This window comes from Poecilia latipinna, unplaced genomic scaffold (assembly GCF_001443285.1).
Source record: "Poecilia latipinna isolate Pla-1442-1.1 unplaced genomic scaffold, P_latipinna-1.0 Scaffold416, whole genome shotgun sequence".
Lineage (NCBI taxonomy): Eukaryota > Metazoa > Chordata > Actinopteri > Cyprinodontiformes > Poeciliidae > Poecilia > Poecilia latipinna.
Genome location: NW_015113032.1, coordinates 322,147 through 347,454, shown reverse-complemented (window position 1 = coordinate 347,454; position 25,308 = coordinate 322,147). Strand labels below are relative to the sequence as shown.

General features: G+C 38.2%; 1 protein-coding gene across 1 annotated transcript in view; it reads right to left on the bottom strand.

The window, feature by feature from the left end:
- LOC106950676 (neurexin-1a-like) overlaps nucleotides 1-25,308 on the bottom strand; it is a gene marked incomplete at its 3' end in the record, with an annotated part of 241,940 nt that overhangs the window by 5,354 nt on the left and 211,278 nt on the right. Inside the window, exon 20 of the mRNA XM_015037686.1 lies at nucleotides 7,487-7,672. Coding sequence (XP_014893172.1) covers nucleotides 7,487-7,672 — 186 coding nt within the window. The remainder of the gene's footprint in view (nucleotides 1-7,486; nucleotides 7,673-25,308) is intronic.

The window sequence follows — 25,308 nt, the reverse complement described above, 5'->3', positions numbered from 1 at the left end:
CGCGGGTGGTCTCTTTCATCCTCTGAGCTCGGGTCCTCTACCAGAGGCCTGGGAGCTTGAGGGTTCTGCTGCTCCAGTCTGCTGTTTCTCCACTTGTTCTCTCTGCTTTTCCTGTCCCTCTGCATCCATCTCTTCATTCATCTCTTCTTCCATCTCTTCATCCATCTCTTCATCATCCTCTTCACTCCTACTCTGACTAGCATCATGCTGTCTCTCTTTTACAACTCCACAACTGCAAGTGACACTGTCCTTGTCTGCTACTTTACAGCAACAATGATAAACTTTATAGCACTTCTGCAGAGAATACATAGTGTAATAGCTATGATATAAAAGTCTACTTATCAAAGGACCTTAACACTGGAAGAGAATTAGTGACTATTTTTATTTTTCTTGAGCAGGTAAAAAAAGCTATATTTATACAAGAACAGGACAAGACAGTCTGTATATTAAGATATCTTGTCACTTTAAAGACATTTTAAAACATTTTTCCTAAAGTTTTATTTTTGCACTGTCTTCCTTTTTCTGGGTCAGTCAGTATTGATTGATTTTAATTTATCAACAGATTAGCAGTTTATGTAGGTATGCTGCTGATAGGCTACCCTTAATGTTCTGTGCACCTTAAGAATATACAAAAAATAACAAAAAAAAAAAAAAAACACAAACACACTATATACCAAGTGTAATATATTACATCCAGGTAGGCAGTGTTCACTAACTTGCTGTAGTCCTGCTGTTTGGTTCCATATCGTCTCTGACCTTGGCTCCTCTGCAACATAAAATCTCTCTTAATTCGGCACGTTTGGTTGCATCCTGCACTAACTTTTCCTTCCCTGTCTGATGATTTGTTTTCTTGCTGCCTGCTTCTGAAAGGCAGGAGGGGGAGAGGGGACATCTGGGCATCATATTTACCGTGGCATGTAATGTGTTTTATTACTACGTCGTGCTTTCAATGTTTCAGTTCAAAGTGTGTCAAAAAGGGGATGGAGTTGGTGTTTATGATTGGTTTATTTACACACACTTTGACAATCTGCAAACGCATGCATGGGCCTGTGCACCAGTATGATGTTGAAGAATAGGAAGACTTTCAATGTTAGATCACTTTTTTGGTTTCTGGAATGACTGGTTTGCACAAAATTTCCTACTTTGTTGCAGCAAGATGACAGAACTTGTTTTGAATCTGCAACAACGCATTGATTTAGAAACAATATTTCCCCTCTGTTACAATTGTGCTCATAGTTTGAGGAATGCCTCCGTAGCTCTGGATCAGAAACTTTCTCTTAAACAGAATGATAATTTTCACTATTTCATTGGTTTGCATCTGCTGAGGTTTTGGCTAAAGAAATGACAATACCATAAATACAGCTTCAAATTGTTCCCATCTGCTGCATTTGATGGTTGTGTTTCCATATGGTTGTTTTTATTGCAATCTACTTTCTGAATGCGGTTCAGAAAACAACAGACAAATCAAAGTGTTTAAATTTTTAGCATAACATTTTACATTTCTTAATCTTAGCGGCATTGTGAAGGAGTGGAAACCAATTTCTCTTCATTTTCTGCTACTTTTTCCACTTTGTGTTGAGTTCTGAACAACTTGAATGCAGATGTGATTTTACATTTTCCAATTGGCAATTGGCTCTCGCAACTTTCAAATCTGCTTAAAATGCATATCATCTCCATGATACCGAGTCCAGTCCTGTAATGGGATAGTTACTATGGCAACAGCAGTAAAAGTGATGTGAGGAAAAGATACAGATTAAAACCAGTAGGTGACAATTGTTCACATACAGCAAAAATACCCCAACAAACAACAGAAAAATCACAAATCCTGTTGGAAGTCACTAATTCTAAACAGAATTAGGTTTCAGACTAAGTTTTTATTAACATTCATCACTGTGACTTAACTACGTAGTGATCCTCACTAGAGTTGATCCTTTGGGCATTGCGTGCAAGTCTGTTCCATGTCTGTGCGCAGTGCGAACAAGATAGGTAATTAGTGACCTTAACGGGGTAGAGGATTAGAATGAAATATCCTCCCTGAGCATGTGCTTTAATAAGAGTATTGGGGATAGCGTGACACTGGTTGTCTTTTGAGACCTGCAGTACCTCTCCTAGGTAACAACCTAGCACAACGTAGACCGTGCTGTATTTACTCAACGAAGCACACGGTTGAGAATAGGTGTCTGTACAGTAGGTGAACGGTAAAAGTATGACATTTCTTACTTGACAGCGGAGATGTTCAAAGTATGACTGTGGTCTTCTCTTTTCTCGAGCCATTTTACATGATTAATAGGGTAGAGAGTGAGAGTTGAAACTGCAATTAAAGGTGTCTTCCATCTGAGGAAGACGCTCCTTTCTGGTAGTCAGCTAAAGGGAGACCAAAGGGAGCAATGCAGCACCAAGTCATTATTTTCTCCACTATCCTTTCTACTGTATGGAATAAATTAACTTCACAGCGCTGCTGTCTTAGCTAGTGTCCCTTCATTGCTTGTTTTTTTTAAAGGGATGCACACAATTAGGAGCAAGGAAGGAAGAAAAGGCTCAGGATTGTCTCCTTCTCCCCATACAAAGTTTGAGTGCCAGCACAAAACAAGCTCAGTAGGCCCCTGGGGGCCCTGCTTGAGACTAAGCAGTGCCTCACATAGTCAGAATCACTGATGCTCATTGACAACAAGAAATTATGAAAACAACTGTAATAAAGAATGAACCTTTAAAAATGTAGGCATATGTTTCCAAGGACTAAGGTTGCATTGTTGTACAGTGAATGTTGATATGATATACTCGAGCAGCATGAAAGCACACCTCAAAAAGTTAGCAAGCCAAAAAATAAAAATAAAAAATCCATGCGTCTTCAAAAGGTGAAACTTACATATTCATAAATTATCTTCTGAAGAGATTATTTTATTATAGGTAGTAACCCCAAATTTAATATCTCAGAAAAGTATGTTACATAAGCCCAATTCAAAAATATATTTTTAATACAAAAATGTCAGCCTACTTAGAAGTATGTCTAAGTGCTGTGTTGTAAATGTAGTCATTATTTATTCGGGACTCCTTTTGCATGAATTACTGCATCAGTCCAACATGGCAGGGAGGCAATCAGTCTGTGGCTCTGCTGAGGTGTTAAGGAAGCCACTATAATAACAGCCCTCAGTTCATCTGCACTGTTGGGTTTTGTGTTTTTCATCTTTCTATTAACAATTAACCAAAGTTTTTCAATGGGGTTCAGGTCAGGCCAGTTTGGAGGCCAATCAAGCACATATTGATGCTTTAAGCAGTGTGGATGGAAAACTAAATTATAATCTGCGTAGATCTCCGTCAGCAAAGGGAATCATAAAATGCTCCAAACTGGTTGTAGTTGAAGTGCCTTCTAACAATCTACCGTCAAGTCCACTGTTTTCCTCACGACTGTGTCAGCTTTAGCATGGCCATAGTACAAACTTTCTATATTTTTTAATTAGCCTTATGTAATACTCTACTACAAAAAAATCTTTTTTTCATTAGCTCTAAGACATATTCATTAGATCTAAGACAAATAAATGCACACTCTAAGCGTAATAAATCTAGATAATGCATGAGTTTCACTTTTTTTAATTTACTTTAATGAATTAACCTTTCAATGATATTGCAATTTATTGAGATGCTCTTGTATTTAGTGTAATTTCACAATTTTAGCATGCTTCATGAAGTAGGATACGCCAGACATCGTAAAAAAGTCCTCTACTTTATCTCATGGATTTCTCTGTGCTGACACACCAAGGATCATTACATCCATAATTTCATATTTTGCAATACTGTCACTGGGAATATTTTCCCGGGCTTGATGTTCAGGTCTAGTGCAATTAATTATGTATATATATACTTCACTGGGGCATACTATCAAGTACAGAGCAGGATTATAATGAAGTGGGGCATACATACTAGAAACCTCGTGAATATGCTTCACCTTAGATAAACCTGTATAGTAATGTAGAAAATCAACCGTAATTGGAAAAACCACAGAAAGATTACTGTGAAGCCAGTTCTTTTCTTGGCATGTGTGCCACAGTAATAAGCCTGAGAATTGTTACACATTTGATGCTTGGCTGACTTCGCAGCTATTGTCTTTATCTGCTGTTGGAAAAGGAAGGTGTAGGGGAAGAATCACCACATCTTTGTGGTATGTTTAAATCATAGTCTCCTCCTATTGCACAGAAGATTTCCACCTAAACATGTGAGCCGAGATGGCGTCCTTCAAGCCCCGCTGGCTTTCTTGTCATTGGAAATGGGAGTGGGAGATTAGGCAGGGTGTAGGGGGAGGGAAATGTAGAAGATTGAGCAAGAGAAGGGGGGTAAATACTAAATTCTTGTTTAATCCCATCTCAAGCAGCTAGATATACTCCTTGTAAGATTTTTCTATCCAGAGCTGAGGTGACTGAAAGGAATGAGATGAAAATGAATGAGAATCAGCTTTAAACATGTATTAGCTGTAGAGTGCGCTACTTCAGAAATTATTTTATACAGGTCCATTAATGGAAATCAAGTCTGCCATATTGTTAATACATTTAAATTACTGGGATCCCAGAACAGTTTTATGGCAAATTAGGCCACACAGTCAATGTATTGTTATTAGTTTATACCACTAATGGTACGTTTTGCTGGAAATGATTTTTTTAGGTGACTACTGATGTGAAGTGCTGCTTTTCTTCCATAAGAAACACATCAAAGTGGCAATTTTGCACAGCTCATTGCATTTAATAGAGTGCAATAAAAAATGTCCTTTCTTGTGTAATTAATGAGGAGATTACAGAAGCAAAAAATAAAATATTTCTGGAGGGTATGTATCATACGTGTTGCAGTTTTGTAAAATGTTGAGATTCAATTCTCTGCAATTTTTTCAAACATTAGTAGCACAAACGTTAGAAAACCCCAAGTAAGAAGTTAATTGTAACATTATCGTTATTAATTTGATGTAATGTCATTTCAGATTTTTAGGCTAAACTTGCATTTTAAAAATGTATTCCTAAGCTACCTCACAACTCCGAATAATTAATGCTGTTTATTCTTCTAATAACCTCTCACAGACAACTAAATCAATCAGTAGACCTTTAAATGCACCTACCCTCTCTCACACTCTTGTTTTTAATTTTTTTCCTCTCATTGTTTTCTTATTTTCTAATAAAATTCAACATTGCACAAAGCCCTTGGATTAATGTGCAAAAATAAATGAATAAAAAGATGCATTCAGAGTGACTGCTGATGCGAGAGGAAAGAGGATTCTCACAACCCACTGCCCCTGCTATAAGAACATGCCTTATCAACATTTTTTCCGTGTAAAATGTCAACGTCGTGCTAATTATTTTATCAACAAGGCTATGTGTGCATTTGCTTTAAGTTGCATGATCTTTCTGCCTTGTTATAAATATGTAGAAAAGCTCTCCAGCTTCTCCTTTCTTTGCAGTTCTTGTGCCTGACCTATAGCATTTGTTGTGAGGAAATAGTGAATCTGATACAACATAAGATGCTATAAAAATCATTTTGCAAAACCTTACAAAACAATCTATTTGTCTACACATTTAACAACTATGCAATGCACTGACCAATGAAAAATAAAACCCTGTTCAGTAATTTAAAAAAAAAAAAAAGAAAAAGAAAACCTGCAAATCTTTCAAGAAAACATTTCTCATTCAGCACATTAAAGCAGTCCACAAGGGAAATCTCTTATGTTCCATCTTTGTTTCGGGTATTTTCTAAGCAGGTGGAATGAAGCCCAGAAAGCAGCAGCATGCATAAGGTTGGTAAATGAGCATTTGCACATCTGTATAAACACATCTGTCCTTTTACGACCAGATTGCGATTTTTGTTGTTTTGAAGATCTCGTGCGCTCCCGTTTTAGTTAAGTCATAAATCATATGCATCAAATAGGTTTCATACACAGTAGGTTTAAAAATTGCTTGGCCATTAAGCCATGACGGGGGCAGAGAAGTGTTTGAAGAAGACACGCATCACAGCTGGTCTTTTTCCTCAGGAAAGGTCTGCTTATATCGCTACATCTCAAGGTGTGGGCAGCTGAATTATGCTACAAAACTTCAAGACGCGTTTGGTGTTTGTACGTGTTCTGGCTTGAAGCCTGTGTTCACTGTGTGTTTGAGTGTTCTTGTATTCTCCAGGCTATCACATTTTACTGTCAGTTATTAGGTGTTGCAGACAGAGGGAGGTCATGGGGCAGCTTGCAGAATTATGTCCTGGTCACAGAAGCAATTCATGAAACCTGTCCCTTATGACAGCACAATTTCTCCTAGTTCCTGATGCACAAAGGCAAAAGCCATTACAGATAAGCAAGAAAAAAACATTGAGAAGCAACTTCCAAATAAGCTAATTCAGATGTTTCAGTCACTTAATATAATATTAAACAGCTAGGCATGCAGACTGCTTCTGCAAACAATTAAATATTGGGTCACTGTCAGCAGTTCGCTGAATACAAGCACGACAATCGGGAGCCCACTGTGCATTAAGTCTAATCGTAAAATGCTCTCTGCATACAATAACTGATACACATCGACTTAGCAACAAAGTAAAAGCAACAGGGAACAATAACATTTTAACCTCAGAGTGGTAACCCAACTAAAATCGCAGACAGCACATGTAGAGACACATGGTGTGGAAAAATCACCAACTATTCGAATAGTTAATAGCAATAGTTCTAGTGTGGGCATGACATTTGCTCACGAATGGCTAAGCAGCTGCATCCTAACCTTACATAAACTGGTGCAATAAAATCCAGAGAATGAAAACTGCTGTATGTGTAGCATGCAGAGCCATTTAAAAAAAATGTCATTCCAACTGCATAGGAACAGTTTGTGAATTTTAGTTCCATCATGATTGCACTCCAATGCACAAACCAAGGTTGATACGAACATGTGTGAGCGAATTTGGTTTGGAGGAACTTGACTGGCCAAAACAAAGCCCTGACCTCAATCTGAGGGCGCACCATTAAGGTGAAGTACAAGGTGACTGCAACCCAGGGCTTTTTGTCCAAAACCAAAAATTCAAATCACAAATATTCTTTAAAAAGAAAGACCTAAGTGTGATGGCCTGTCTTGCCAGGAGAGCTGAAGCAGCTTAAGTTGCAAAGTCTGAGCCCCTCAGTGTATGCAATGAAGTTATAGGATGCCTGTAAAGTTCTTATGTGTGGCAAGGCAAGTGTATAAATATTATCAGCAACATAATGTATATTTTATTATTTGCATGCCAGTGACACATTGTTAAGAACATTGTGACAAGCTTAATTTCCAGGTCAATCAAAAAAAAAAAAAAATTAACAGAATCCACATGTAAACACTGTCATAATCAGATGTGGTTTAATCTGATGTGATTGACCACAACTAAATAGTGAGCCTTGATTTTGGATCCTGACCAGACCACGGATATATGTAGCAACATTTACTTCCAGCAGAAAAAGAAAAAGTCATGTTGCATCTTGAAGCATCTGAATGAATAATACTCTGACTTACAATGTGGAGCTTCAAGAAGTCTCCGAGTCCAGAGGAGCTATCCACCCTCACCAGGACAGCATCCTTCAGGTGTGTGCTGAACCCAATGGCGAGTCGGTCCGCCCTTGTGCTGGGTCGGTCGTTTGGCGGCCATGTGTAGGTGATCAGTCCACCGTCTCGGCCAAATATGTACGTTGTTCCCGCTGCGAGATAAAAGACGGAGGGGGAAAAAGAAGCAAACATTTTAATAACTGAAACAACGACTGCACACCCAGCGGGCTCCGCCGGCTGTCAACACGGAACCATTATTAACACAGCAAAGCCGGCCTCAGCTCCGTGTGCACGGAGAACCGTCAGTCTGAGCGTTTTATTGTGCTGAGTAATGACTTTGCAGAGCACCGAGCAACATATCACTCTTGAACCGCACTCAGCTCCATCTGAGAGTTTAAGTACACTCATGTCAATTCATGAGTAGAAGAAAATCCAGCTAAAAATGTGTGAAACGCAGGTAGAGGTGCCGCTTACCTCATAATGCCAGGCAATTACTCAGCTTTACAGCCGCTGCCTGTTTCACCTCTGCACTGATGAGACACGAGCAAGCACTTGCAAATTTTTAGTTGTGTCCCAGGTGTCTGGGAGACCAGCATACCAAATGGGCACCTCCTCATCTCTTGTGCTTCATTAGCGATCTCAAAGAACACAGCGGCGTTATTGACTGAGAGGGCCAATTATGCCCTGCTTGTATCCTCCACACCAGCTATTTCCTGTCTCGCTGAATCATGTCAATGTCCTAAGCTCCTCTATGAAAGGTTAAAGCATGACCTGGTAGAAGGGAGAGTGGTTCTAATAACCCAGCTATTAAGTGAGAAAGCACTTCTTCAGAGTGAGACAGTGACCCCAGTCAAGACGATGCCAAAAAACACCCAGCCAAATTCGTCTTTTACAGCGGTGTCATGTTTCATGTTTAAGGATCATGACTGTGTTTTACTCCATTTTTGCTTCGTGGCTGTGTCTGTGTGTGCACAACTGCGAACGAAGGGATGTGAGATTGGGAAATGAACGCCTGTGAGAAAGGCTGGAAATGAACCCAGCTGTCAGATTAGCATAAAAACAGCTATCTTCATGAAAAATTAGACAAGGAGTTGTGCTGGTGTGCTGTATGTCTACATGTGCGTTAGAGCCAGAGACGGAGAGAAAAACTGTGAGAGTAAAACTGTGTTAATATTCACAGAGGCAAGGAGTTAAACAGCCTTTGCTGGAACAATAGATTATAAATCATCTTGACTGTAATTTCAATATTGTAAACTGATTCACAAGGATATAAAATTATCAATACAATTTATTTATTTGCTTCTGCATCTTTTTCTAAGAGTTTCCACAGTGCACCACTCTGCTTTGGAGCTTCTTTTCATTTCCACTCCATTATTTCTCTTATTTGATTAAACAGACACTCTTGCCCATAAGATACAAAGAACGGCATCATCGAATAGCATTAATGTGATCATGAAATGAAGTTGAGACGTTCAGATCTATGACAGGATTTTGTGTTTTTCATAAAGCATAACTCAAATTTCTAAAACCCTAATGATGATAATACTGTAAGCACTTTTGTTCTCCTAATGGCTATGGCTCTGAGGAGCTTGATGACATCAACAGAGGAAAAAGACATTATGCTTGATATATTTGCAAGACAGGCATCATTTCTTTTTCATGAAGTCTGGCGGCTACAGCAGAAAACTCTTCTTGTTTCACTAATGCAGATCTGATGTTGGACCCATCCCAGAGCGATCTCCAATTCATCCAGCCAGCGCTGGACTGTTGTCACTATCTCTTAAATTTCCCCCAAGCCGTCTAACACTTGCTCCGTGCTCCAGCTCATTATAATTAAGTGCTTTTGGACTATGTCAGCGTTGGAAATCACTGCACCCTTAAGCGTCTATTTCCTGCTCAGTCTATTCATAAGCTTTGACACCCACTTTATCCTACTGACATCCTATTTACTGTTAGTAGACACTGTAAAGTAGTGATTACCCCTTTCAATGGACCTTAGTAGAGATCATTATGGTAAATGGGTTAATTGCAAGATGCTCATGTCAAGGCCCAGCAGGTCAACAGGACTGAAGCTAACTACTAAACGTTTCCAAAACTGGTTCACTGAGTGCAAATAATAGGGCTGCCAATATGTGGTAAAACTGCACAAAATCCAGGAAAGCCTAAGACTAATAGAGAGTGGTGGGGATTAAGCTACATGGAGAAACATCGCTAATGCACACCTACACATACGTGCAGTGGCATGAAATCACCGCATTCTCCTGTGACTCCACCGCTGCAGAGTAATTACACTCTGGCTGCATTTTTGTTATTTGCATCGTCTCCTGGGACGCTTGGCCTGATATGGATCTGTTGTAGTCATTAGATACAGAAGCATCCTGGAAATTCTTGCCTGTTTATTTTCCACTATGATTTAAAGGGAGTTTCAGTTTATTCCCTATTCGCCACCTGTCTAATTATGAAAAATTAGACAGGTAAATAATAATTAGCAAAACAAAAAGCTACAGACAACAGTAAATAATATAAAATAGTGTAATTTGACAAAACTATCTCCACAATGCATGATCTATGAAATTGAATTTTTTAAAATTTTCTGAAATATTTTACATTCATAAAAATGCCTTGCAAAATTGCTAATGCGTTGTATTTAACGTCTTTATTAAATAAATTTATTTGATTGTTTTAAACAAGTAATGCACGATTTTAAAGTGAAACGGTATTGATGCATAGTTTTCAATTTTTCCCTGTGCCTTGTCCCTTTGTGGATCTCTGCAGCTGCTCCAGAGCTACATGGGCCTCATGAGGGCTGCTGGTGTGAATAATGCTCGCCTTTTCTCGCCTGTCAATTTAAGTGGACTCTTACGTCTTGGTAGGTTTGCACTTGTGGTGTAGTATTTCCGTTTTTATAAGACAGTTTGACCTGTGCTTTGTCAAAAGTTCAGATGTCACAGTATTGTTTTATTACCTAATATTGCTTTACTTCTCCACAATCTTGTCTGATCTCTGTCAGGTGGGTTTTCTTGAGCCTTGTTATGCGGTTTTTATTCACTAATGTCCTCTGATACCTTCAGAATATATACATGTAGCTGGTATTTATACTGACATTCATTAAGGAATAAACATATTGACCTTTCTTCTGACTAATTCTGTGAATTTAGACTGACATTAGTGCACCAGGCTGTACTCAAGTCTGAGATTGAATGAATACCAAATTTTCAGACATTAATTTGTAAAAATAAATGCATCATGCAACATTTACTAAACTTACAATAGTGTGTCCCTTTTTGTTGGTCTGACGGAGCAAATCTGAGTAAAACATTTGTGCACTTGTATCGAAATGTGAATCGTGAGCTCAAGGTCTGTATTTTCACAGAGAAGCTACAGGGGAGAGAAACCATGACTGAATGCATTGGAAGGTATTACCGATTTTAGATTCTGCCTTCAGGATGAACTCCTTAACCACAAGCCTCCCCTGTTAAAGGATAATGAATTAATCTGTCCTCATGTTGGACTACACTGAGATCTGGCCGCTCACTGCTGTGTCAGTTCACATCAAAGAAGACAAACATTGGCAGATCAAACACTCTGCTTTCATTAAAAATGTACCACTATCCTAGGAGTTCTCGTGCATTTGGCCTAAGAGGTGTGTGGGATATTACTTCTGCGGAGAAGCAAACACGAACTGCATGTTTGAGCGCTCTTGGTGTTTACTTTTTTATTGTTTAAATCTATTTACGGTGGAAGCAAATAGACTAGACATGATATGCATTATCTAATTAACTAGGTGTGAGAAACAAACATGCAGAATCTATGCCATAATGCAGCTATGGGCGTAGGAGAATACAAAACGAGTGTATTTGACAGCATCTCTCATGCCAGTGTCAGGCTTGCAGACTGTCTTTCCTCTAACCTCCAGAAAAGCCATCACAATGCGCTTCATATTACCACCTCTGCCGAGAAACTAGGGAGGAATCCAATCATAATTACATAGTTGTGATGGAAATGTGAAAAGGAGAGATGACATTATAGATCTGTTTTCTGACAGCACCTAACACTTGCGTCGTCTTTCTATCTGCTGCCACATATTCCCGTAATAACTGGCTGTGCAAAAATAGATCATCCGAGATGTGGAATATAGGATTGCGTTTTTGAAATTAATTTTTGATCATTTCCACGAGTCTCTTGAGAGAAATCTCATAGATGAAAAATTATAGATAACTGCCTTTCAAAGCCGTTTTTCAGCTGTCTCCATGGCAGGACACAGTTTTCACGTTATGATTAACATTTTGTTGGATAGCTTTACATGGAAAGAGCCTTTGTAAAACAAATTCAGAAACCAAACCCACCCATGACAACAGCACAAATATGCAAAATTAAGATGTGTTAAATTACCACAGATTCTTATTTTGCAATAAAATTTTCCGAGATTAAATGTTAACTTTGGTTATTTGTCTTGTTTTTAAATTAAACTTCAAGCTAATTTATGTCAAAATGTTGTAGCTAATTCTTAAGTGTTGTCTGTTAAAGCCAGATGATAAATCAAAAACTATGGTGAGTTTAACAGCTATACGTCAGACTGATCCTGGATGTTGTTCCAAGTGTATGTGGAGAGTTTGATTAAACAATGCAAATCTTCCATAAATCCTGTTTCATTAAGTCTGTAGGAAGTCCAAGAATGACAGTTGTGCATCCCTAAACCATGTCAAAGGGTAAAACTATTTTAAGAGTAAGATGATTTAAGATTACATTGGGCCTACTCGCCCCGGAGGGATGTATACAATTAAAAGAGGCTTAATGATATCTATTGGATTTCCATTTCAGTTTTCTGAGAAATCATTAGCACGATTTATGAGTTCACTATTGTCCTATCACACACCATCGTTATCTGGTAAAGGAGCTGTTTCCGATCAATGTTCCTTAAGATTTAGAGCCACAAGGAAAATAAAAACTAAATCATGAGCTACTGTGATTAATGATTGATTAATGATTTTTTTTCTTTTGACTACAGCATATTCCTTTTTTTATATATTTACCCTTTTTATGCCAGTAGTTGAGGTTACTACTGAATAGGAACTACAGGTTTTGGACATAAATCATAAAATATGGAGACAGCAGAGTATGTTCTTCTCAACAGCTGTATAGAATAAATAAATGGCATCTAATAAACCTCTTTGTAATATATATAGATATATATATCTACATATCTATATATCTATATATATATATATATATAAATAATAAAAAAATACAAAATAAAAACATAAATTGTGCAAGAAGTAATGCGAAAAACGACGTCTGTCTATCTGTCAGGCTATGATGTTTAAATAATACTCATTAGATACCAAAGGTACCAAGATTGCCAAAGTGTACTTAGAAAGTATTTCTCACGCTATTAGATAATCTAAGCATCTGATGCAAGGCAGCATGGATCCATTCTCTCATGTTGCTTGCATCAGACTGACCCTAACTATCTGAATGTTGTACTTACTATCACATCCCATGCAACAATGTTGTTCCAGTCTTGTGCTTTGGTGAATGTGCAAATTGTAGCTTCAGTTTCCTATTCCTAGCTGATAAAAGTTGCATGTGGTTTGGTCTTTTGCTGCCATTACCAGTCTGCTCCAATGCTCAAATTGTTGTTCAGAAATGGTATTCATACCTTGGATGTAATGAGGGATTTTTTACTTTTTTTAGCTACTGTTGCCTTTCAGCTGTCTGCCCATTTTGCTATGACCTTGGACATCAGCAATGCATTTTCATCCACACAGCAGCTGATCACTAGATATTTTCTGTTTTTCTGACTCTTCTGTGTAAACACCAGAAGTGGTTGTGGGCAAATATCTTAGTATGCAATATTCAGAGAGTATATATCATTTATAGTTTTCTAAATACAATGTTCTTTAAGGTGTCATATCATGATTATTTCCAACATAACTACTGTTTAGTTTAAATTTATGGAGAGTCATATAAAATACAATTAGCACAGGAAGCAGAAACAATATTCTTTTACTTTCATTTTCCTTTTTTAATTTTTTTTATTTTGTAAAACATCTTAAGTGTCGCTCTCTGTTTGAATTAACAAATAACTTTTGCACTGCACTTTAACAATGTACAGGACTTTAATTTAACCGCAGTACATAATGCTGATTTACAGCTACGAAGTTTTATTTCCTATTGTCAGTTCAGCTGCAGCAGTTACTGTCACAAACAAAGCTTAGCTTCCCATTATTTTCACTCTGTTTTCTTATTATTCACCCAGAGTTGCTGATGTAAATTTGACCCCCCCCCCCGCCCCCCCCTCCCAACCCTGCTTGTACAGAGGATGCCTCCCTGGATTTTCCCAAACTAAAAGCATTGCATTTTGCTGTCAGCGCACGGTGGAGCTTTGTGTTGGCAAGGTGACATTTCTGTCAACGTTTTTCTTGTCTCTGCGTGTGTGGTGTTCTTGCAACATGCTGTGAACTTTACTGCTCTGAAGTAGCAGGACAGAAGCTATGAAATTACAGTGTTTTTTTTTTTTTGTTCTCATTTCACACAACCTTCCAAATCCACAACAACAGTACTCTGTGATTCTCTGCAACCACATTTCTGGGTTACTTTACAAAGAAAAAGAAAAAAAAATGTGCTCATGCACAGATCCCAGACTTACCAATCCATTTGTGAATATGTAGGGCAATTTGACTTTGATGTAATTCCCTCAAGCAAGAAAAAATAGCTTATTTCTTCCACTCTAGGCATGACCACATGTGCTAGTACCCTGAAAAAGGAATACTCCAATCTATGTACCTTTGCAGTATCCGCTATGTCCTTGAAGCTCAATTCTACTTCCATCTAGCTCCTAAGCTCACAAAAATGAATTCATTTGGTAAAATACAGACTTAGCTTGATGTATTTTTGAAACTTTAGCATAAGAACCGATTTTTTCCAAAAGACAAGTCTTTTTTTGGTTAATATTCTGATTATTAATTCATAAACTAGGTTGAGCTTTGTGACATAGTGCATATTGATTTAAGCTGTGGTGAAATCTATTTGTGAAGATACACCAATCAATCAGCCAGGGTTAGGCTAATTTCACCAAGATATGCTTTGATCTGTAGTCGACAGGTCAAATTCAAAGGAATAACACTTATTTTCTCTTTTCGTGAATTGCATCAAAACATAAAAAAAAATGCAAACACCCCAATTTTTGTTCTATGCTCATACTAACTACCAATACTTTGATACAACTTTTTTGAGTTCAATATAAATAGAATAGAATAGAATAGAATAGAATAGAATAGAATAGAATAGAATAGAATAGAATAGAATAGAATCAAACTTTCATCTCCTTCAAGGGGGAAATTGCAGTATAACAGGATATTTAGGATCTTATGATCTACATATATGCATAGGTCATATATATGACTTGGGCATATATAGGGATATTCTTCATTTCTTTATTTTCTGTTAGATTCAAAACTACTAACTCTATCAAAGACCCTACAGCACATGTTTCACTTTTTCTGTGATAAGAAACTTCAGAAAAAACAAAAGGACTTTTACTAAATCAATATCTGCAGGTCAGATCTCAAAGTAAAATAAAAGATGGTATCGGCCAAGAAGTCCCAGATCAGCGCCTCTCTGGCTGTTGGTGATTTACAAAAAGCTATGCACTGTATTTGCCAGTGACAGAAAAAAGGGGCACTCTTCATATTTAGAAAGCCAAATTTAAGATTCAAGAGTCAAAGAGGTTAAGTGTTCAAATTATTGGATTGAAAAAGTTCCTTTGTTATCCTGTATGTCATTGTGGCTCTGTGTTTTTATTCAATCGATGCTTTGTAAGATGCAGTATGGCTTGAATCTTGTAATTTATTGAAATTTCTGTCACCTTCAATTGAGGCTGGTATGATGTGGTCTTTGTTAGCCCTTGTCAGGAGAGCAAGGGCTAACAACCAGGTGTTTTGCCCTAAACTGACCTCTTTCTTTCCAGCCTAGGTGATGGACAGTTTTGTGCGACAGGAAGTACAGTGAAGCTTCAGTGTTTCTTTGAGAAACAATTTTATTGTGTGTTGTAGGAAATAATTGCAGTTGATATTTAATTTATCTGTGGAAATGGTTGTTTGTCTCAGGTTTCTGTCATAAGAGATTCTAGTTATTTTTATAGTAACACCAAATGAAGATAAATTCAGCTACGAGGATCACCATTCTTGGATATTGTTTCATAGAAGAAATAGAAGAAAGGGGAGGTGCACCACAGGAGCAGAGTACAGTAAATACCGTTAGATCCCAGTGGCAACCCCCCCAATCCAATCTCTATTTCTATATCGGTTCATTGTTCCATTGTGGTACAGTGAGGTGCTTTCAACAATTTTAACCTGGCTGTGCAGCGTTGATTGTGGAGGGGGAGGGGAGGGAAGCTATTCTCAACCTACTGTTCTGTATGAGCAGCCCTTTGGGAGACTAAAAAGACTATGGATTGTTGACTTGTCTTAATCCTCTCCCAGCACAAACAACTGCCTCTCTTATAATGGGATAGACAGAACAGAACCAGCAGGCATAGGAAAAAAAAAAAGTTTCATTGCAGACTGAAGCAGGAACAAACATCTGACATAGGACACCAAAATCACAATAAACTTACTTCCTCCATAGACATTTACATTAAAACTAAGCAGCAAGTTCAGCAAGACCTGTAAATTTTATATTTTATTTTTTTCCATATATTTTTAGGTAAACAACAGCCAACGATATTTTCAGCCACACCTGCATATTTTATTTGCTGAAATATGTTCATAACCTTACTCCTGATATAAAATGCAAAAAAAAGAGGATTTGATACAGTCCACATTTTTTCATTATACTTTTTTAGGTTACAGATCTTTTCAGGTTTACCTGAAGAGTGAGGCTAAGCTTTTACTCGTATTCACAAAAAACAGAGTGGACAGAGGAGCTTAAACATCACAATGGATGCTATTTTATGCTGAATGTGGACACATTGGCATAAATACAAGTGACACATTAAGACTCCCATGCTTCATTCAGCCAATTCAGGCAAAAGACGAATCTACACTATTGGCCATCACACTTGATTGTATCACAGCAGATTCATCAAACATGCCTTTTCTGGCCAGTTGATGTTTTCACAAAAATAATTTCTTCAGTCTTGGACTGTGCTTAAAAGAATAATAGAGACTACAATAATCCAACCCAGCTGTGATCAGAGTAATTATTTTAAATGCTCGTCTAGAAGACAATAACAGACTAGTCACAATTAGAGACTTTAAAGTGGCTCTTTAATTTTGTGCCAAAATGAAATCTGTAAATCAGATCCCTATTTCTTACAGTGCTTCCATGCTCAACATTGATTGAGCATGGAATAAGTAGTAGAAAACCCTCTAGAGCAGGGGTCACCAACTCCAGTCCTCGAGGGCTACCATCCTGTAACTTTTAGATGTGTCTCTGCTCAAACACACCTGGATCAAATAAACTGCTCGTTTCCAGCCTATTGCAGAGAGGAATGAATGCTGGTGAGGGAATTCAGACATTTTGGAGCAGAGGTGAATCTAAAATTTGCAGGATGGTAGCCCTTGAGGACTGGAGTTGGTGACCCCTGCACTAGAGCTTAGCTATTTTATTGTGGCGCCCTGAGCAGAGAGCCAGATCACTTTACCACAACCGGTTGGAGGTGGTGGTTTGGAATTAAAAAGAAAATTAGGAAATTTTAAGCTTATCCCCATTCATACCTATGATTCCAATCTTAATCTGATTGTTTTTATTGAGCCCAAAACAGTGTTTCAAGGTTTGTCCTGCTGATTTATCTGTTAAAACGGAAAATTGAAAATTATAGGGGGAATTGGTAACTTAGACAAAAAAAAAAAAGACCTGAAAATCAAAACTAATGGTGCATTTAAAGTTATCTCTCAATATCCGTTTGAAACAGAATTGTGATTCTAATCTTTAACACCCAAGTGTTCAACAACATTTATTTTTATCTGAGCGTTATTTTAAGAGCAAATGTAAGCGTTTACCTGAAACAGACAGTGCAAAATAAAATGCTCACTTCCAATTTCTTTGAAAGGAAGCATTAAAAAAATGCTTCTAAAAAAAATAAAATCATTTAAAGGTAGTTACCCTGCTCTTCAGGCCAGAGTAAAGGCAAATATTCTAATTAGCCTGTTTCCACAGTATTGTTTTAACAATATCTAGTGACCTGTGAGCCTTAAGCTCCCTTCTAATGAAGACAATCCTGAAGCAGTAATTCCACACAGGACAGCTGACAGTGTCCAACCTGCCTATATAAGCTGCAAAGGATTAATCCTCTCCCTCAGCCCCTTCTCTTCTAGCCTTGCTAATTTGATGTAATTAAATTAAGTGGAGACCAAAAAGTGGGGCACTGCTGCTTGCCCCTGTGATTGGTCATCCTTATTAGAGGGTATAAGACACAGACTCCCAACATAATGGGAGCAACAGACCCTGGTAAACAGAGTGAGAGACAGAAAACCAAACAACCCTTTTGTTCAGCCTATAAAGGAAATACTACAATCCACAAAGAACACAATGCATGTCGGCAACACAAGCTTTAAACTTCTAGCAAAGATTAGCAGGTGGGACAATGCGTACACACAGCAGAAGATTTACTGCAAAGAACAAGGAAGCGTACATACACAGCACCTTTTCACATATTTATGTCCAAAATTCTATATTGTTTCCCAGTATCTTGTGGATATTGCATACACAAATAAACGTGGTATTGATACTCACATAAAACAGTTATCAGGGAGCCTCATGCTATTGTTTTTTAACTTTCAAGGAAACAGCTACCGTATTTCACCATTATACCTCTTACATTACGTCTTCCCTTCAGTACCTTTTAAACACGTCTTACCCCCCAATCCACCTCCCTTATGCTGATAAAGCCCTTCTCCAGCACACAATGTGCAGTACCTGTCTCAACAGCATCTGCAAAGAAAAATAATAAAAATCCTTGGGTCAAGTTGCCCATGTGTGAAAATGGCTTTTCTGGATTCCGAAGCCATTTTTAACATGATCCTAAAATACCAACCATTATGTAAGCGAATGCCTTCAGAAGTATAACTATATTATTGTTATACCAAATTAAGATAATTTAAATTTTACAACATAATTGACTATTTATGAAAAGTACCCATTGATTAAATTCAATAGTGTGGGTCAGTTTGTGTTTATTTAATAGCGGCTGTTTAGCGGTCTCTCTGTGGAGAACGAAATTCATGGCTTGTTTGGTTTGAGAACTGAAAAGTATGTAATAATTTATAAAGTGAAAAAATAAAACCATCCATCCATCCATCCATCCATCCATCCATCCATCCATCCATCCATCCATCCATCCATCCATCCATCCATCCATCCATCCATCCATCCATTCATTCATTCATTCATTCATTCATTCATTCATTACCTTTACCACTTATCCTTTCCAGGACGTGGAGGGACAGTTACCAATACCTCTCTCCACATACATGCAACACACTGGTATTATATAGATAGACTCTCATCCTTTTGGCGAGACTAAACTGTTTGTATCTGATAGACATTGTGAATGAAAACATCTGCCCCTGAACTGTACTGCAACAGCACGTCTTACTGCTCTGAAGAGATAAGCTTTCACCTCATCATGAGGGGGCCCCTGGGCAGCCGGAGCAACCACCCTCACTCTTCATGGCAGGAGACCATCAATTCATGGTTGAGGTAAAGTTCCACCCCCTGGGCTGGTAACATTACGCCACGGATGCTCAGTCGAGCGGTCTAGATCTCACCCTTTTGCACCTTCCCTCAGCTCCCCCTTCAATTCGAAGTGATACATGGGTCTATGCCTTGTGGAGCAGAATGGGGCATCATCCAGGCAGAGTTGACAAGACTCAGTGTCTTAATGGAGCAATACACCAAACGGGGCCTTTGTTACCCCGACCAGCTGCATATCTGCCTCCCTCGCCAACAGCCTTGGCTCTGATAGAAGTGTCTCACAGTATCGACAGCTTCTAATTTACTCTCTCATCATCCCTTGCCTCATTTGCTCCACAGACACAATGCTCCCTTTCTTTTTGGTTGAGGTCAGTCATTTTGTTTGCCAGCAGTTTGTTGATTATATTTTATTTCCGCAGTGTTTAATTTGTGTAACAGCCAAAAAAATAAAAAATAAAACATATCAAAGCAGGACTTAAAGGAAAAATCAAACACAGCCCATTCGACTGATTATGTGGCATGATTCATTGGTTCATTATTTTGTTTTCAGCATGTCTGTGTGCGGGCATGTTCCAAACATCACAGCCTCCAAATGGTCTCTGCAAGTTGTTCTTTTTCATTAGGGAGTCGGCAGATGTGGAGTGAGACTCCAGCCCTGATTACTAAAAAAAGACAAGTGCTGGATAATTACAGTGGAAGTGAGGCAGAAAACCCAAAACGCTAATGGCCGCGGCTCTGATCTAAGACAAGAGACAACTCCTGCTGCCCGTCACTATGTGCAGCTCAGAGAACCTGCTTTCAGACAGAGCAGGGCTGTAGTGCTTTACTGAGCACAATGCAAATCACACACAATTTACTCTGCACCCGAGCTGCTGCACAATGTCTGTGCCACAGGTGGGCTGTTTTTTAATTACCTAATCCAGGTGCTTTTCTCTAATTGCATTTAAAGGAAGAACAACAGATAAAAAATATTCTCCATTGTCCTTCTCATTTTTAAAGCCAAACGCTGTTTGCCTTGGAGCAATGATTGAAGTATAAACATTTTAATAATCACTGTGCCTTGCAAAAAAGTTCAGACCTCTCCAAATTTTTGCCAACAAGGTTTGTAATGAGATTTTATGAGACTAATGTACAAACAGTAGTACATACATCTGAAGTGGAAGAAAAAGGATAACATGGATTATAAATTAGAGTCTGAAAAGGGAGATGTGCATATATTTTCACCCCCTTTAAACTGATACACCCAAATAACAGTGAATGCAACCAATTATCCTCATAAGTCACGCGATTTGGTAAATAGCGCCCACCTGGGTGAAATTCTGTCACCGTATAAATCCAGCTGTTCAGTGAAGGTCTGAAATATTTGTTTGAGAACATTAGTAAGCAAATCAGAACAATGAAGAACAAGGGACAGATTAAATAGGCCAGGAATACAATTGTGCAGAAGTTTAAGGCAATGTTGACTTATAAACCAAAATTCAGATCTTTACACAAACAATTACTTCAGCATAGAAACATAAAGTGGTAAAATCAACAAAGTAATTAGATGTCCAATTTGCTTTCTGCCACAGAACAATCAAGATAGAGCAAATATGTGGAAGAAAGTGACCTGGTTAAATTTTTGTTACTATTAACTTACAAAACACACTGAACATACCATTCTGACTGTAAAGCATGGCATGAATGGTTCAACAAAGAATTGAGCCAAGATGGCTGAATACATAAGCAAGATAAACTTTTTTTATTTTTTGACAAACCTCTATGCATTGCCTTCCACCTCGCAATAGTATTGTATTTTATGTTGGTCTATCAGACAAAATATCTATGGGAAAAGTTAAAGGAGCATCAAAACTTTTGCATAGTCCTGTACAATTGGTATGATGGAAATATTCCACTAGATCTAGCTGCAGGGTCGGCTACAATTTAGCTATTTGATCACTAAAATAGTTATTGGATCACCAACTTTTAGCAATAAAAAGGTTGCATGCACTAGAAAAGAAAGTAATAAACGACTATGAAATTGATCCAGAAACTTTGTTAAACCACCAAACACATTTCACATGCAGATCTATGTGCTAACATTGTTGCCTTTATGACACTGTATAATTTTTCTTCTGTTTTTGTTTTTGTAAGCTATACCCAGGGGTACAACAAGTCCATCCTGGCATTAATTGCAGGATTAAACATCCGCTTTGCTTCATTGCTGACTACCCTCACTTTGCAAGTAAGCTCACTAAGTTGCGGGATATTATTTAATTAGATGAATATCTTATGGAAATGATACTCCACAATTAATGTGGATAAGATCTAGAGGAAAAAGATCACCAGAAATAAACACCGCCTGCGTTATTGTGTGAGAGGCAGTTTTGTCGTGCAGCGTAGCTTCTGCCTTTGCAGTTTATATAGAGTGAAGCCTCCCCCTTATCAGCAGGCGAAGTGGGAGCGCCATAAGGCCCAAAACTGTCCTCTGCCACAAAGCGATGCTACAAATCTCCCAACAAACAAATATATAAACAGAGAGAGAGAGAGAAAAAAGTGTGCGTGGGTTTACATTGTATTTTTAAGCAGTGTTGCAAAATAAATGCTAATATTAGCTTGCACTTAGGTGTTAGGCAGGGATGTTTTTTTTATCAGGCTGTGCCAGCAGGCCTGAGGCTGTAGGAGATGGAAGGAGCAATGAGGAAGGTGAAATCCCACACAATCCTATTAGAGTGGATGGGTGGAGGGGTGGGAGGGGCTTTCTTTGCTGCTCACGCTGCAGCAGGTGAACAAATGGAAACTGCAGAATAAATACATTAATAATTAAGCTAACTATAACATGTTTATGTCTTCAATTATAAATCAAGTCAATATTTTATTTGTACCTTTATTAAATTTAATAAATGTATAAATTTAATATTAATAATATAATTATCAATCATAATATTACCTTCAAAACTACTTACACAATAGTAAAGTAACTTGGTAATAATTTACGCGTAAGAATACCATAATATGTGAAATTTAAGTAAAAGCTTATTATTGATTGGGTGAAAGATGATGATCATATACGTCAGTCCTCATCCAGCTTCCTTGCAGAGAAAGCCATCCTCTTTGCTGTCCCCCGTGGTCATGTTTATCAGGCTGAGGGTTTGAAAACATATAATCTCATCTCGTGCTTCTCCAGTTTCCCCCTTTGCTAGTTAGAAAAATAATAGAAATCATTGGAACTATATTCATAATTTCAAAGATCATAAATTTTCTTCACAATCGGTTTTTGCCTCTGGACAATAACGTGGTGATGCATAGAGATGGGTCTTTTTTTGTGTGCTTTTCTGCACATTGCCTTAACTGTCCTCTTTTAGACTTGCTTGTGACAATAATTCAAAGTGATCAAAGAGGTGAAAAATAATTTGGTATATCGCTGCTCATTGTGTGAGTAGCGAACTTCGACGATGCCAAGCGCATAAAAGCTCGACTGGCAGAGAGAAAGCTGCCACCTCATTATAATGACAGAGAATGAGGCTTCTCTGGGCTGACTGAACTCAATTCAGATTAGATAAAATAATGTGGGCTTTTTGCATTCTTGATCTCCTCTATTCTTATACCCAAATATTTATTTCTATTTCCTTTTCTCATGCGCTCCTCCCCTGAGAATCACCAATGCATTTATAGAGTCGACAAGAAGAGACTGCAGGGAGCTACCTGGGCTGTTTCCTTAGTGTCCGTATTAACACCTTGTTGTGCACAACAGCAGCATCAGTCTTTCGCAGATCCTGTCCTGTTATGTAGTACGAATGAGAAGTGGTGCAAGCTATTTTACACTCTTTTCTTACAACCCTATTTTCTTCATCTTCCACATCTTCTCCGCAATATATTCTTCTCATAAGGTCATTTTGCTCATTTGTTCTCAGCTTCAGCAGCTAAAGCTCAGTAAGAGCATGGCCATATGCCACTCCAAATAACATCAGCCTTTATGCAAGTCTCGAATCCGGTGCAATGTCAGTAACACGGTGAAATGTTTGCAGTTGTGGAGAAAAGAAGCTGTGAGTTAATGTAGCTTAAGGATGCAAACAGAAATACAGAATGAAATCATGGAAGTAGGTGAATAAAAACATTGAAAACAAGGTGGAAAATGCAGTGAAGATAAAGAAAGTATTAAAAATAATGCAGTCCCACTTATTATATATATATATATATATATATATATATATATATATATATATATATATATATATATATATATATATATATATATATATATATATCCATGGAGATAAGGAGAAAAAAACATGAGATTGAGATTTATACATAGAAGTACCCTAGTCATAACATATTTATCCATTTACAGATGTTGCATAGTGAAAATATAAGGAGCAAATTATTCCCTTTATTATTTTTTTTTAATCTGATTTGTAAAAAAAAATAAAATAAAAAAAGGGAGAGACAAAGAGACATCCAAATAGAGAGAAACTGAACAATAAATCTGAGTACATGCTGCTGTTGGTGACTCATTAAGTGCTTATGGGTAAACAGCTCCCCAACTCAAGTTCATCCAGGACCTGAGCAATTGAGAAGAACAGACATCCCCTTCAGTCAAAACTGGGGACTCTCGTTCTCCCTCTGCCTCTCCATCTTCTAAGTCTCCCATCCGAGGATGGACACATTACTCAGCTGACCCCTCACTGCCCACCGCACGCATAGTCAGGTTTTATTTCCCTTTATGCCACCGTAGAATACAAGCAAATACCACTACAGGCACAAAAGCCAGCCTACTCTTTCTGCTTGGATAGAGCATGCAGACCAATGAGGTTGATGAGGACAAGTTAGGCCGAGTGGCTGAGAGGAGGAAGGAAAGACAGGAGAGAGCAGGCAAGTATCATAAGATTCAAGTACTGCAGGCTGAAGACCCAAAGCGCTCGCCCAAATAAAAAGGGTGTTTGCCTGCTCATATATCAGAGGAAGAGGAGAATGAAACAAGTGCAATCTTCAGTCTTTGATTCCTGGGTCAATAACCACCCAGCTCCCTCTAGAGCAGAGGAACATGTACTCAGATCCTTATCAGGGCAGCTATCATCTCTGCAGCCTCACAGAGGCGAAGATACTGTCATCTTCACACTATCACAGAATGGCATCAGCTCGGAGACATGGGAGTAATTATATTATACAAGCCCACAATACACTGGCAGCAAGGCAACACCAAAGATCATCAAATTTTTGCCTTGCTCTCTCTTTTTCTCCTCACCCTTGTCTTTTCCCCTCGCCTCATCTGCTGTTTTCTCCTTCTCTATATATTTTTTTTTATTTCCTCCATCTGTCTATACTGTCTCAGCAGTGCTCTATTGCAATGCTAGTCTTTTTAATGTTCAACCATTAACTCCGAAACTGGAAAGCCTTCAAATTGACAAATAATCACTTAAATTGCTTCAATGACTTTGATCAACCCAGGCTTTGGGACACTAAAGCGATTTGTGCGGTGGATGATGCAGCAGGTGAGGTGGGGTGCTGTCGCAGATGTGCTAAGTAAGTAGGATGTGTGGCAATCATGAATACAATGGCGGACTTCCTGAACACACAGTGAGTTGGAAATGTACCACACCTCTTAAAGCTCTTGGTGATGTGACAACCACAAACATCAAAGTATGGGGATTCTGTGTGACAGATTAACTAGCTCAAAAATAAGACATGTTTTTTTTTTAAATATTTGTACAATTTTTTTTATCTTAAAGTCTGTGCTTTGACTATGCCATTTTAACACATAGATATGCTTTGAGCTAACCCACCCCTTTACAGCTCTGGTTGTATGTTTAGCGTGGTCCTGTTGAAAGATGAAGCTGAACCCGATTATTTAGTCCTGCAGTTCCTAACAAGCTATCCTCACAGCATGATGCTGCCACCAACAACTCTTTCAAGACTGTCTTCCATTCAGCTTCATTCACTTTCCTATTAAAACCGTCCACTTTTCCTTTTCCCGCGTAACAATATCATCCCCATTGCACTATGCTGCTACCACAGTGTTTCAGGCTGCTGTGTTCAGGTTTATGTTCAATTCTGTTTTGCATAATGTAAAAAAATCAACAGGGGTATGAAAACGTTTCCAAAACTGCCCTTC